Source organism: Aplysia californica, unplaced genomic scaffold (assembly GCF_000002075.1).
Source record: "Aplysia californica isolate F4 #8 unplaced genomic scaffold, AplCal3.0 scaffold00053, whole genome shotgun sequence".
In the NCBI taxonomy this organism is placed as follows: Eukaryota; Metazoa; Mollusca; class Gastropoda; order Aplysiida; family Aplysiidae; genus Aplysia; species Aplysia californica.
This window is the reverse complement of record NW_004797323.1, coordinates 1,230,933-1,244,273: the sequence shown is the minus strand read 5'-3', so window position 1 is coordinate 1,244,273 and position 13,341 is coordinate 1,230,933. Positions and strand designations below refer to the sequence as shown.

General features: G+C 38.4%; 1 protein-coding gene across 5 annotated transcripts in view; it reads right to left on the bottom strand.

Moving 5' to 3' along the window:
- LOC101853767 (helicase with zinc finger domain 2) overlaps window positions 1-13,341 on the bottom strand; it is a 166,906-nt gene that overhangs the window by 110,191 nt on the left and 43,374 nt on the right. For all 5 annotated transcript variants that reach the window (XM_005092802.3, XM_013079486.2, XM_035968354.1 and 2 more), the window contains 4 exons: window positions 4,246-4,407; window positions 3,441-3,483; window positions 1,520-1,803; window positions 919-964 (listed from right to left, as the gene is read on the bottom strand). In XM_005092802.3, the coding sequence (XP_005092859.1) occupies window positions 919-964; window positions 1,520-1,803; window positions 3,441-3,483; window positions 4,246-4,407 (535 nt within the window). The remainder of the gene's footprint in view (window positions 1-918; window positions 965-1,519; window positions 1,804-3,440; window positions 3,484-4,245; window positions 4,408-13,341) is intronic.

Here is a 13,341-nt window from a genome sequence, read left to right as displayed (position 1 = left end):
CAGGCCTGAACAACATCATAACCCCATCCCCACTTCTCAAACTTCTTCAAAACACCTGGGGCATATGATTTATATAGCCAAAATCTTCCTTAATTTTTGTTTTGTTTTGGCAATGTCAGTTTTAAATAAATTTGTTATTTAATGAACAACTACAGTGCTACATTAGCGTTGCTTTTTTAAAAATGTAAAGATTTGTTTTTCGCAATTTTGGTAGCAATTTTTAAAATTTGCATTTCTCCATGTCAGTCGAGCTTTTTCGTATGAAAAAAAATGACAGAATTATTGCCCTTTAAATGGGTACACTTGTTTTTTTAGACACCCTGTATTATCATCATCAATATTATCACTGTTACATTATTACAGTTTCATGTCTTAATATCATAATTATCATGATGATTATTAGTAGTAGCAGTAACAAAGTTGTTGTGTTTTTTTAAAGTAGAGGGTTTTACAGTGCTTGCAACTGCATAAGGTCATATGAACGCCAAGGGGTGGGTGTCAACAGAGAATTCTTTACAGGGAATCAGACTTACTCTGCTCACCTCTCTAGCTTCAACAGCACAAGGTCTGCTTCAACTATCAAGGCACCCCAAAAATAGCGGGTCACAAGAGTGTGACAAACATACAAAAGAAGTAGAGGAAAATGACAATAGTAAGAATTAGGAAAGAAAAAGCAGCAGTTCCCTGTTGCAGATCAGGCACAGTTATGAGCGTGACATGATGAATCAGCCCATTTACAAATCTACTGTGCTTGAATGAGAAATGTTCCCCCTTTGGGAATGGCCTAAAGACACTACAGTCAGTGGCACTGCCCCGGGGGGCGGTTTTCGTAAAGTATTATGACTTTTCCTTTGACTATTATCATTATCATTGTAGCTATATGAGCTGCGTCGCATGCATTTATCATGAAAGACTCACCAAGTGAAAATTCATCCAGCCCCATGCTCGTGCTACCACCAAATGCCTGGCAAAGAATAATAGACATCAGTGCATAAGACCATGGTCGCCAAAAACAAAAAAGCATCCATAAGAATATTAACTCAGAAATTGTGTATAAACAGAAACATATTTTCACAAAAACTTATTTTTCTGACTTTTATGTCCTTTGAAAATCCCATTGCACTCAAATAAAGAACAAAATCATAAAAAGAGAGGAAGCTTCAAATATGCTAAAATAGTTCACCTTCTGATAGGTTTCCTCGGGGCCACACACACATAACAATAAATAATAATACAGTGGGGCACATATTACACAAACATAAACTGGAAATGACAGATAGCTAGTACAATTTGCCATTCCTCGACAGATATCATCAATTTTTGTTGTTGTCGGTAAACCTGAATTATGGACGCTACAAACACACTTGTCGATCCCAAACATGTTTGAGCTATCCGTGCCCAACTGTAGTTACATTTATTTTGGCATATTTCCACGCTCTACCGAAAGCTCTCTGCGCTTTTCAACTATAGTACATAACAGACCACACTCCAACCACAAACCAATCAAAACATCTCTCACATTTTTCCTCATTGGCTTGGCTTCCTTCTTCCCATTCCCGTTCATAGGAGAGAACGGCCGCACAGCCGGTTCTTTCTTGCTGGTCGGTGGAGGAGTAACCCTTTTATTCTGCTGAATGTGGCTCATCCTCGCTGCAAACTCTTTGTCATTAGCCCCATCACTGTCTGGGTCCGAGTCTTGGTCCGAATCTTCTGGGGGATCCCGCTTCTTTGCCTGTTCAGCATTTGCCTGACCTCTGCTGGAGGCTGAGGCAGCACTAGCTGTTTGAGCAGAGCTCCCATTTCCTGGGGGAGGGGGGACAGACAAACCAATGAAAGATAAATAAGGAGATGAGTACGAGGGGCATACCAAAATTTTTTACCTGACCACGAAGGAATACAGGTAGATGTCTGAAATTTGGGGTGAAAGCCAATAATCATCTTCCTAGAATGCACGTCAATTTTGGGAAATTTCTAATTACTGGTTTTAACACCAGCGCACTGTGAGAGAATGGGAGTATGTTGTTCTCCAGTTTCAACATACAAATGAAGAAAATTGAGCACAGGGCAGTAATGAAGTTTTTGTTCTTGCAAGGCAAGCAACAGCAGGATATTTTTACGAATATGCATGCCGCATATGGAACTGATTGCCCATCCTATGCTGTGATGAAATTTAGGTGTAAAAAATTCAAATGAAGATTCGTGGGCATTAGAGGGATGATTTCCTGACAGAGAGAGGTCCTCTATTATTAAGGTTTTTTCAAGGTCATACACTGATGGCAAAAATGAGTAACTGTGGGAGGCGACTACATAGAGAAAGACTAAGCTTTGTGCCAAATTTCAGCTTTGTACCTTTATTCATTCATGGTCAGGTAAAAAACTTTTGGTATGCCCCTCGTAAAAGAAAGAACTAACAAAGGAGGGAACCAGATTATAGAGATTAATAAACGAAAAAAAAATTAAATAAATGAATGAATGAAAAAGAAATGAGACTAATAAATAAGAAGATTGAATGAATCTCTCTCTCTCCCCCTCCATCTCTTCCTCTTTCCTCCTTGTTTCAGTTTTACTGTAGCTGAACACCTCTCAAAAATAACCCTGTTTTGTCTTCTCTTTCTTTTCTTTGTTTCCCCTCCCTCTATCCATCCCTTTAACTTCTGTTCTTTTTTTGTTTTTTCATTTCCTATTTTTCACACCACGTATCATTCTTTAAAAAATGATTTTCCATTTCTTGAAGCCAGGTGTGTTCATATATTCTTATTTTCAGGGGAACAGTCTTTGAGCACAAACCCGTCAAAAGACTGAAGCCGGAGCTTCTAGCAAATATTTTTAGAGTAATTTCTGGGGCTCTGCATGAAATTATTTTCTTCTCATATAACATTTAGATGTGTGGAGACAGACAAAGTAAATTATGCTTGTAAGCATACCAACTCCACCTCCTCAGCCAGGAAAATCTCTAATCATTTTTAAGTGTATTCTTTATGATTTCACTATGTGCTAAAATGGAAACAATGCATTATACATCACAGAACACAATAGGGGCATGGGTCCTTAGTTGTCAGCCATCACTGATTTCTGGATATTTGCATTGTCTCTAAACACATTGTTGTATAGAAACAAGCTTTAAGGCGACACAGAGGCACTTTGATGGACTACTGCATTTGAGAGGACGTCTGGCGTTACCATTTGAAGAATGGGGAAGTAAAAATTTTAAAAACTTGAGGAACCACTGAAGCATAGGAAATCACATGCAACAGAGTTAAAAGAATAAATTAATAAAATTTACAAAAAAGAGAGAGCTTGTGGTCAGAGTGGGAAGAGGGTGGGGGGCATAGCAACAGGCCAAAAAAGAATCGGCTCCTCGACTACACAAGGAAACTCTTGCCTCACCTTTCTATTCACAACATAAGAAACAAACCCTTACAAGAACACTAATCACTCACCTCTCTTCTTTTTCGGCATCTTTTTATGAGAAGTTTCTTTTCTCTGAGGAAGACGAAAAAAAGTAAGTCACAAATGGCTTCCCCTTTGTTACAAATCACATTTGAATTTAAACAAACAAAACACAGGTATTTGGGTTGTTTTTTTCTCTCAGAAGTACCATAAAATGTACACACTGGCAAGCAAATTCAGCCTATTGCATTATAAGTGTGCTGACTCCATCATCAGATCAACTGTTTAACTCTTTTGAATTAATCTTTTTTTTAAAGAAAAAAAGATCAGAAATTAATAAGAAATTGTGTCAGCGGGGTAAAAGGTCAAGGGGTCATTTCTCACTTAAAAAGGAGCCCAATGAAATGATGCATTACACTCGCATCTCTCTTCCAAGACTTACCCTCCTGGAGTCTTTACACAGAACGTACATGACAGGGACTTGACATGAGGAAAGTGAAGGTTATTGACCTTATTTTATTTATATCCAGTCCCCGAAACAAGAAAAATGAGAGACCCCAAATTTTTCTTGCTCACTCTATAAAGCAGGGCAGGGTCAAACAAAGGTAAGCATTTTTAAATTTTTATTTGGAGGGGGGGGGAGAGGGGGCGTCAGCAATGATACATGCGCGGTGGAACAGAAAAACATTTAATTAACTTCCCAAATTCAGAACTCATGTCGAGCTACAATACAATCCTTCAGAGCAATTTCAGTTTTTTATGCTGCTGAGATCATAAGTCATAAGGATTTACATGACATCAGGCGCCTGTCAACCACGCACAATGAATAATGAAAAATTCAACAATGGACTCTACCTTGGCAGTGACAAATGCGTTGGTTCCTGCTAACCATTCACTGTCAGCACTTAGAGTCCCTGAAGATGCTGAACTGTCACCCTTGCCAGCATTGACACTGGTTTTCTCTTTCTTTGCTGTTCGTAAAAGACTTGACAGCTCATCTATTAATGCTTGAAAGTTCTGTCAGAGACAAAATGGAGAAATATGGGCTGAAATTTAACTCTCATGTCATAAGCATGTTACAAAAACAGCCTATGTCAGCCAATGGCAAAGTTGGTCACTTGCTCTAAATACAAAAACAAGAGACTATAAAAGTTGATCATATGATTCAAATAGAAATAAATGACTTAGAAAGTTGATCATTTGGTCTAAATTTTATATTTGTTTATATAGGTGATCAATCGATCTAAATACAAATTAGCCACTAGAAAAATTGAACCAAAATGATAGACATGAGATGAGCAAAAACAGACAAAGCAACAATGCATCAAATCACAAATGAGCATTTATGATTTAATGGACTTGGACTTAGGAGTCTATGTATGTCACTTTACCTACAAAGGAGTCAAACCTTCATAAACAGTAGCTCAAGAACAACTGTGAGACAGTTCGACGGTGTTTAAGTATCAAACATTTCATGATGGCCACTTAAAACCTACCCAGTCCTTAATAATCATAATGGACATCAACAGAAGTGATGCTCGTTCGGCGAGAGGTGGCGACCCATTTGTTTGTTTTACTATGGCGCTCTGTCTTCATCTGACACACTTCGTTTTGTTTTTAACCTTGCACAAAACCATAATCAGAAAAATATAACTATATTATAAAAACAAACAAAAAACCCGAAAAACCTTCCTATCCCCTCTCCCCTTTCAACAGGTAAAAAAGCATTTTTATTTGCCTTCTGGCAATGCTAAGCCTGTGACCACCTCCAGTTGGGACCTGGTCTGTTTTCTTCATTTTGATCAGTACTACATTTTTTTGTTTGGGGGTTGTCTTTTTTGGTAAGTGTTTTACGGCGCTCGCAAATGCATAAGGTCATATGAGCGCGCGAGACACATTAAATATTTGGAAGTGGCTATCATCAACAGGAATGAGAACAGCCTGTGTCTCGCTTTTCTCACCCCAACTCAACCCAACAGGTGTGTTATACAGTTGGCCTATAGCACAGACACACATACACAACAGCACAGAGAATAAGTTGTGCAGTCCTAAACAAGTTTCAGGTTTGGTTTATTTAATGGGCTGGGTGAAGGCCATTTCACACCATGAACAGCAAATAACAGTGAAAAAAACAATTTAATTTTAAAAAATCGAGCTACACTACAGTCATGCAAGAACAAAATGTCAAGAGTAGAACATATTTTTTCCCTGATAGCTAGCGGTACTCATAATTTTATCTCACCAGCCATCAGGCTCTATGGTGAAACTTGAGAACCGCGGTACTGACCACTGGTCAGTTCACTGTTTACCCCCGCGAAAGTCAGACGTGATTTTTAGCTCCACTAGCACTATTTTCATTCACTATCGTGTACTTATATATTCTCTCACGGATATTCTTGGTCATTGGATTTCTACCAGTTTCTAAGATCACTGAGGTCGTAAGTTTTTACAAACTTTTTATTCTTTTATTAATATCACCAAAATTCCAAAATACCATAACATTCTTTGTTATCGGCAAAAAGCCATCAGCAACACTGGGCCTACGGTCTAAACTTTCAGTACCCGATACAATAGAATTAATTCAAGTTGACAATGGCATCTGTCAATGAAATCTCTACTAAGTTTCTTTCCGATATGGAAGATGAGTTAGTACATATTGTTGCTGAAAGCGCTCCGCGCAAGGACGATATGCGTATCACCGTCCTGGAAACCTTATAGGCCAATACAAAAATCATGGAATAAATGAGGAAGGAATTAATCATTTTAAAGCGAAAGAAGAGCAACCAATCGCCATCTTCCTTACAAAGTTCCACCAGCCCCTCACCCTCCCCCCTCCCCGCCCTAAAAGAAGGCGAGGCCTGCGGCAAACGCCAGTGACCACTCCTCGGACACAGAGGAGTGGAAAAGCCATATGCGAACAATCGCCTATGCTGGGAAGGTCTCCTCGAGTAAATTTGATCCATTCGAGGCCGCCATAAAAGAATTCGAATTCGGTCAGGACGAAGAAGATGGGGAAACTTTATCCCTTCCACTGGCGAGATTCGTTGAGAAACGGTTTTGCGACGGGGCAATGGACAAAAAGATAAAATCGAAAGCTGAGTCTAACAAGCGTCCTGGGAACTGTAAAGTGCTTCCAGCACCAATGACAAACCCGAAAATTTGAAGAACACTCCGGTCTCACGCTAAGCGGACAGATCTGTGAATGGCGAACATTCAAAAGAATGTGGCCAAGGCTGCAACTGCCATCGCACCATGTGCGGATAATATTGTGAGCAACTGTGTGGGGAAGGGCAAGGAAATATTGAGTAACCTCACGGACGCAAAGGTCTTACTAGGCCACACTCACAAATCGCTGTCCCAGCAACACAGAGATTTGTAGCGCTATGCCCTTCCTGTTACTTCAGGGCATTCTGCGATTCCACGACGTCATCCAGTACAACTGCCAATGACTGGCTATATGGAGACGACATCAAAACAAGTCTCAAAGAGGCAAGAGAACAGAGGCACCTCACATCATCCCTCCAGGAAGAACAAAAACCCTTTTACCACAACCAGGGTCATTTTAAAAAAAATTTTTTTAGTAGTTTTACGACGCTCGCAACTCAGAAAGCCTAGGCCCTACGCAATTTTAAAGCACTGCTAGAAGTCAGGGGTTAGTCCTTGCCTCGTGCCCACGCCGGGGTGGGGATGAGAATATCAGGTCATGAGCTATTCTCACAAGGGTGATTTTGGGCCACCGAGGGATCTTTTAACTCACTCGCTGCCGGCCCCTTAGCTCAGACCAAGCCGCTGCCTGCCAGCTTTTTTTTACCTTTTTCAAAATCAAGTTACTCTATTTATGTTACAATCATTAAAATTTGCCAGTTTCAGTAGGAGATGTTATGCTTCATAGAACAGAAAAAATTTTGACTCTATGCTTTCTGTTCATGTTTTATAGCTTTTCAATAAATGACAAATTTTGGGGACTGAAATTTTTTTGGGGCCAAACTAGCTACTTTGTTGTTGCTTCTGTCCTAAAATACACACAAAATACATAACTAAACAAAGAAAACTAATTAAATTGATAAGTTTATGATGACTTAGGCTATTATTTCGAGCATCACCGCTTGAATCATTAGTTGTACTAGACCCTAGAACTAGATCTAGTACAAGTAAGTTATTAGTATTAGTACTAGCCTACTGCTGTCGACAAGTGATCTACCTCTTTCTCTCATCTCAAACTCAAACTACCATTATTCCCAATATTTTGAACTTCATCATCTAAATCTGAGTTCATTGATTCATATGGATTCAGAATCTTTAAAATTATGAGCCATTTTCAATTCAAATCTGCATGAGCATCACCTTTGCATTTGGTCGACTTCAGCCGTCCAACGTTCAAAACAAAACCCAGTAATAGGACGAAGGGAACTCCCGTTCCAAAAATAGGCAGAACTTCAAAGGAAATCATTCTAATAAAGTGAAACTGCTCCGAGTCATCAAAGGGATGTTACTCTAGTAATTGAGCTATGCCTTTCCTGCATATGTGTCTGCAATAAGTAGAAATAAAGAGGAAAATACGCGACCCACAGGGGTGCGGTAGTGGTGGTGAGCGGTCGTCGCCTATTGATCGACACAGGTGCGGCAATGGTTGTGAGTGAGTTAACATGCGCAACTTGCACATAGGACCTCCGAGATTTTTCACCCTTGTCCGAGAAGGCTAGGTGTAGATCTTTCCTACCATAAGATCAGGGGTGTGGCTGAAAGACAGCAGTAAGAAGGAGCCAAGGAGAAGCAGTAGGAAGGCTTCAGAAAGAGTCAGGAGCCCAGAAGAGGGGGCAAAGGAGGTGAGGGGGTGGAGGCAGAAAGTGGAGACGAAAGCAGACGACAGAACATTATTAGAGAGCAGTAAAGGATGTGAAAGTAGAAAATTGTAGGGAAGAAAATATTCCATCGCTGTCCGTATTCAAACGCGGGACATATATATATATATAAAACGCCATAAATATCTTTCTTTATTTCAAATTATTGTTAAGATGAGCTAAGCCGGTGGGGAAAAGGTTGCCGAACCTGGACTAGGCAGAAAATATCCAATGAAATGATATGCTGAAACAGTGTGGGTTTTTTTTTTTGAAAAATCAGCATTTTTTAGGTATGAAAACGTAACATTCACCAGGGACAGTTTTCATCCGAAGATTTCTCTAAAAACTGCCTGCTTTTCATTTTCGTAATTATGTGTAAATACTGATCTTAAGTAGAACTTTCAGGGTAACCAACAAATATATGCTTAATACGGCCCATTTGTTCACACAAAAGACATAAAATTAGGTCTTAAACGCTATTCGTCTCGTCCGAAAAATGATAAAAAATAGTAACCCTATCTTGAGTTCAATCGATCGTTTAAAAAGTGTAATTGTTTATTGTAGAACTAGAAATGCGATCACTTTTGTCATTTCATCAACCAAGAACAAAATTACTACACTGATTACGAAATTTTGGCGGTAACTAGTAGCGTCTTTGAATTTTTGTCCCGTTTTAACGATTAAGATCTGCATGTTTACTTCTGCCGGAAGTAGCTCGAAATTTTAGTGCAGTGTTTTTATGTCAAGTGCACTGGTTTCCAATCAACTTGGCTTTCATCTATTCCCCGGCAAGACAACGGTGTCTATAGAAAGTGAATATGAATGACTTCGTCACGCAATTTCTAGCGGTTAACGATTAAGACGTACGTAATGATGAAGACTTGAATTGCTTTAAAATTGCCTTTCTTTTTTATACGACTGCAAAATGTGTGATTCATTGATGAAATCTTAAAGCCCCTTAAGGAGTTTGGATCCTGCCAAAACAAGGATTGTTGGTTTTCATAGTGTTTGTTGTATCGAAATGGAAATTGGACAAAGAGCTTGATTTCTTCATTTTAACGATTTAGCCTTGGTCTTTGTGTTATAATCTTTGTAAAATGAGTAGCTTCTTTAAGAATTTCATTTCAAGGATTTCATGCGTTGATGCCACATATTTCTAGCTTTGGGGATGACAGTTGGGGCAATTAAAGGTGACAACTTGTTATCGTTGTCTGAAACATTGCAAATACAAGGATAAGGCTGCTTGGCTTGGTGTTTCAAATATTTAACATCGAACATCAGTAATTTATCTTTGTAGACAGGCTCCGTCCATGGAAAGCAAGTATATTGATATGTCCTATTCTGGGTAATGTCACACTGTAGACTTGGTGGTGTCGAGGCGTAAACACAGTGAACAAGGCGAAGAGAGAGACGCAAGTGATGTAACGTTGTGTGGGATTTTCTATGTCAATTTTAGTTTCAGTTGAAAATGAACTGAAAAATATTGGCACCTTTTCTCCTGATCGACGTGGTAACTCTAAAGAGAAAAGAAAGAAATAAGTAGGCGAACCCGATTACTTAAATGCGTCATAAGTTTTGGTGAATTTCACCTCTTGAAGAGAAATTTGCCAGACGACCAAAGCAGATGTGCAGATTCAGTTTGAATGAGTCATGATTCTTTTTTCTATCTGCATGAAATGTTAATGGTTAAACTTACCTAACAGACTACTAACTTAAGACATCCCATCTCGACGATTGAGAAAAAAAGAATGAGAGACAAATGGAAAGAGTGTTAAGTACTTAAGAAGAGAATGTTATGGAGAACTGATGGATAGGTAGATCTTGGTCTACAAATTAATTGAAAAGAGGTCAATTTTATAATGTCTTGCTTTGAATAAAAGTAAATACATTGTGTGTTTTGCTTTTATTTTTCATTTTTGTTTTTACAAACAGTTTTCGCAAGCTCTCCTCGTTTTCCCTCTTGTTATAATCACTGAAATTTTGTAGATCTACTAGTGTCAAGCAAGCTATAAATAATATGCTCGTGTGCACACATGTACATTTCAAGCGACAAAAGCGATTGTACATTGGCCGGAATTTCTCCTGGCATCTCCTCGCTTCGGGCCGTTCTTGGTACAGCTGGTAACGTCCGTCTTTCCCTTTGGTTTTATTTTGATTGCTCCGGCCGTGCTGCTTCGCTTTGTCCACGGTGTAGCTTTACCCTTAGTTTTCACCAGAAATTAATATTGGTTTCAACAAGAGGAAAATAAGTTTTTACATTGGTCTTAATGGTTACACAGGACTAAATCATTTTGACAAAAGTCTTGGTAATAAGGGTTGCCCCAATAATATTTAGGGCATAGTAGCTGATTTTATCGTCTTGGACTATGATAAGACTAGCAGAACCATATAAGTAACGAATAACATCGGTTTATATTCACTTTATTCTTATACATTCTAAAACAGAGTTTGTGACTACTTTTTCTGTTGCGAATTATTTTAATAAAATAATACAAAAAGTAATGCAGCATAATCTTATTTTCGACCAAGTAAAGCATGTGTTAATCTCTTTCAATTCCGTTACAAAACTGATTGGTACAATTTTTCATTCACCCTTCCCGCTCCCACATTCTCTTTCTAACTTTACAGTACAATAGGTGCGTGCTCTGCGCTAGAGACCTCTGAATGCATTGCTTTCAAGTACCGAAATTCCAAAAAAGAAAAACACAAAGTTTATTACAATAAAATTTAAGACTGAGCCAACTAAGGAATCCAAGGACCGATTAAAGAAAACAAAGGGTGACATCGATGTGCAATCGTAAAGAGCTGAAGACGTTCGTCTAAGGAAAGAAGGTTGCAAATCACAAGGCAAAGACCGACGAACAAGTCAAGAAATGTAGGAAAAACAAGAAAGAAAACCTCAAATTGCCTACCACTACCACTAGCAAAGTCGCAACACGTAAGTTTGCTGGGCTAGTGATACTAAAGAAAGAAATAGAAAAGCTACGCAAGAGAGGTAACAACATCCTAGTCAGGGCAGAAATAAAGGGCAGACAATGCTTAGGCTAGAGAAAGGTTCCATTAAAAAAGAAAAAAAGGAAAAAGGTGAAGACACAGAGAAAAAGAAAAAAGAGGTTCAATATATTCGAGAAAGTGTCAAACAGACACCCTCATCATGCAAACAAGCTGTCTACAGAAATATGAAAGTCTTTCCAAAAGACAAAGCAGCTCGAAAGCAAACGTTGGAAGATGCACGTCAGAAAACTCTTTATCATGATCAAAACAGCTGCAAAAAGACATATTGGAATTCTTCATCCTTACTGAGTGAAGTTGGACTTTGAAAAGAAGCTGGTAAACATTCCATACACTTGTTTCATGCTCAATGGCAATGTTACGTGTTTTTGAAATCATAAAGAGCTGTTAGGGAAGTAGAGGTCCATACTGTGATGAATTTGCTTCAATCTTCCTGTTCGAGCTACAGACAAGGAACTATTCATCAACAGTGTGCCAAATGGGGTGCTACATAACTCACTAAAAATCGTTGCAGTCCCAAATAATCTTCAATATGATCACCATGCCATGGAAACATTTGTGGGAAGTAAACATCATCATAATGTCACAAGAAATCACAGAAAGATAGAACACTGTTTGCTGCCATGATTAACGATGTATTTTGACAATGTTAGTAGCGATAATGAAGAAGATGTGAATACCTTATTTTGATACTCTACTCTGCTTCTGCTGCTGCTGCTGCTGCTGCTGCTGCTGCTGCTACTAATACTACTACTGCTGCTGCTGCTACTGCTTTCACTATTGGGAAATTTCATGTTTCACTTTGTAACTGGCTCACGATTTTTGTCCCGAAAATGCGAAGTCTCAATAATATGCTCAATGAGTCAATAAGTTGGTGTCTTTTTCTTCTAAAAACATGACAGATAACATCAAAGAAGTATTATAATACATGTTTTAATTCTCAGTAGGTGCGCATATTATTTTTAAGAAACAAATCGTCCTTTTTCTGCACATTCCTTTTTTATATTTTGTCCTGTAACGTTTAAGACTACTATATTTAGTTAATGTTGCTTCCGAAAACACTTATCGATTTTGTTCATATTTGCTGAAACTACAGCATTGAATTACCCGTTTTATAGCAATACCCTTTTAAAGTTCTACTTGAATTAGTATTTTTGTAAATAAAAGTCTAGTTTTCTATTTGAAAAATGATTTTTGCAAGGTAACGTTAAAGACATTATGATTGTTTGATAAGCATTTTCTTCTTTAAGAAATGTTTTGAAATTTGTGTGAACAAAGAATGAATTTAAAGGACATAATGCTACCCCAATCAATTTTTCTTTCTCTCTGTTACATTTCATGTTTTGACCGTATTGTTGCGTCCTTTAACGTTTAAGACCATAGCGCACTAGTCTAAACTTCACTTCCTTTTCCAAAGAAACCAAGCAAGCTTTAGCTTCAGCCGTGTAGGGATCAAAACTAAACATGTCAAAGATGTAGTGAGTACATTTTCAAGTTATTTGGTTGAATTCTAAAATTTGATACCCGTGTTACGGAAAGTTCAAACTTTCAGGAGAATTGCCCATATACATATATAAAAATAAATATATATATATATATATATATATATATATATATTATATATATATATATATATACATATACAGTCAAACCTGTGTAAGACGGCCACCCATTGTCAAGGAGAAAAGTGGCTGTATAAAACAGGTGGCCGTCATAGGCAGGACTGATCAAGACGAAGAAAACAAACCATTCCCTTCTGAAGTCCTAATCGACAGTTGTTGTTTTTGTTGTTGTTGTTGTTGATTTGTATTTTGTTTGTTATTTCTATTTTGTTGCTGACTGTGTGCAAGGGAGACTATAACGCGAAATTTATCAGACGAGGAAGACCGAGTGCCATGTTAAAACAAACACATGGGTCGCCCCCACTTAGAGAACAAGCGACGCTTCTGTTACAAGTTCCTGTTGACGTCCATTGTTACTTTGTTACAGACTGGGTATACAGTGACCACTCATCTCACTTACGATTTGCGTATGAGCTCTGGGCGGGGCCTATGGGTTATGAGGGATCACACGCTTACCTCACCAGCAGCTGAACATT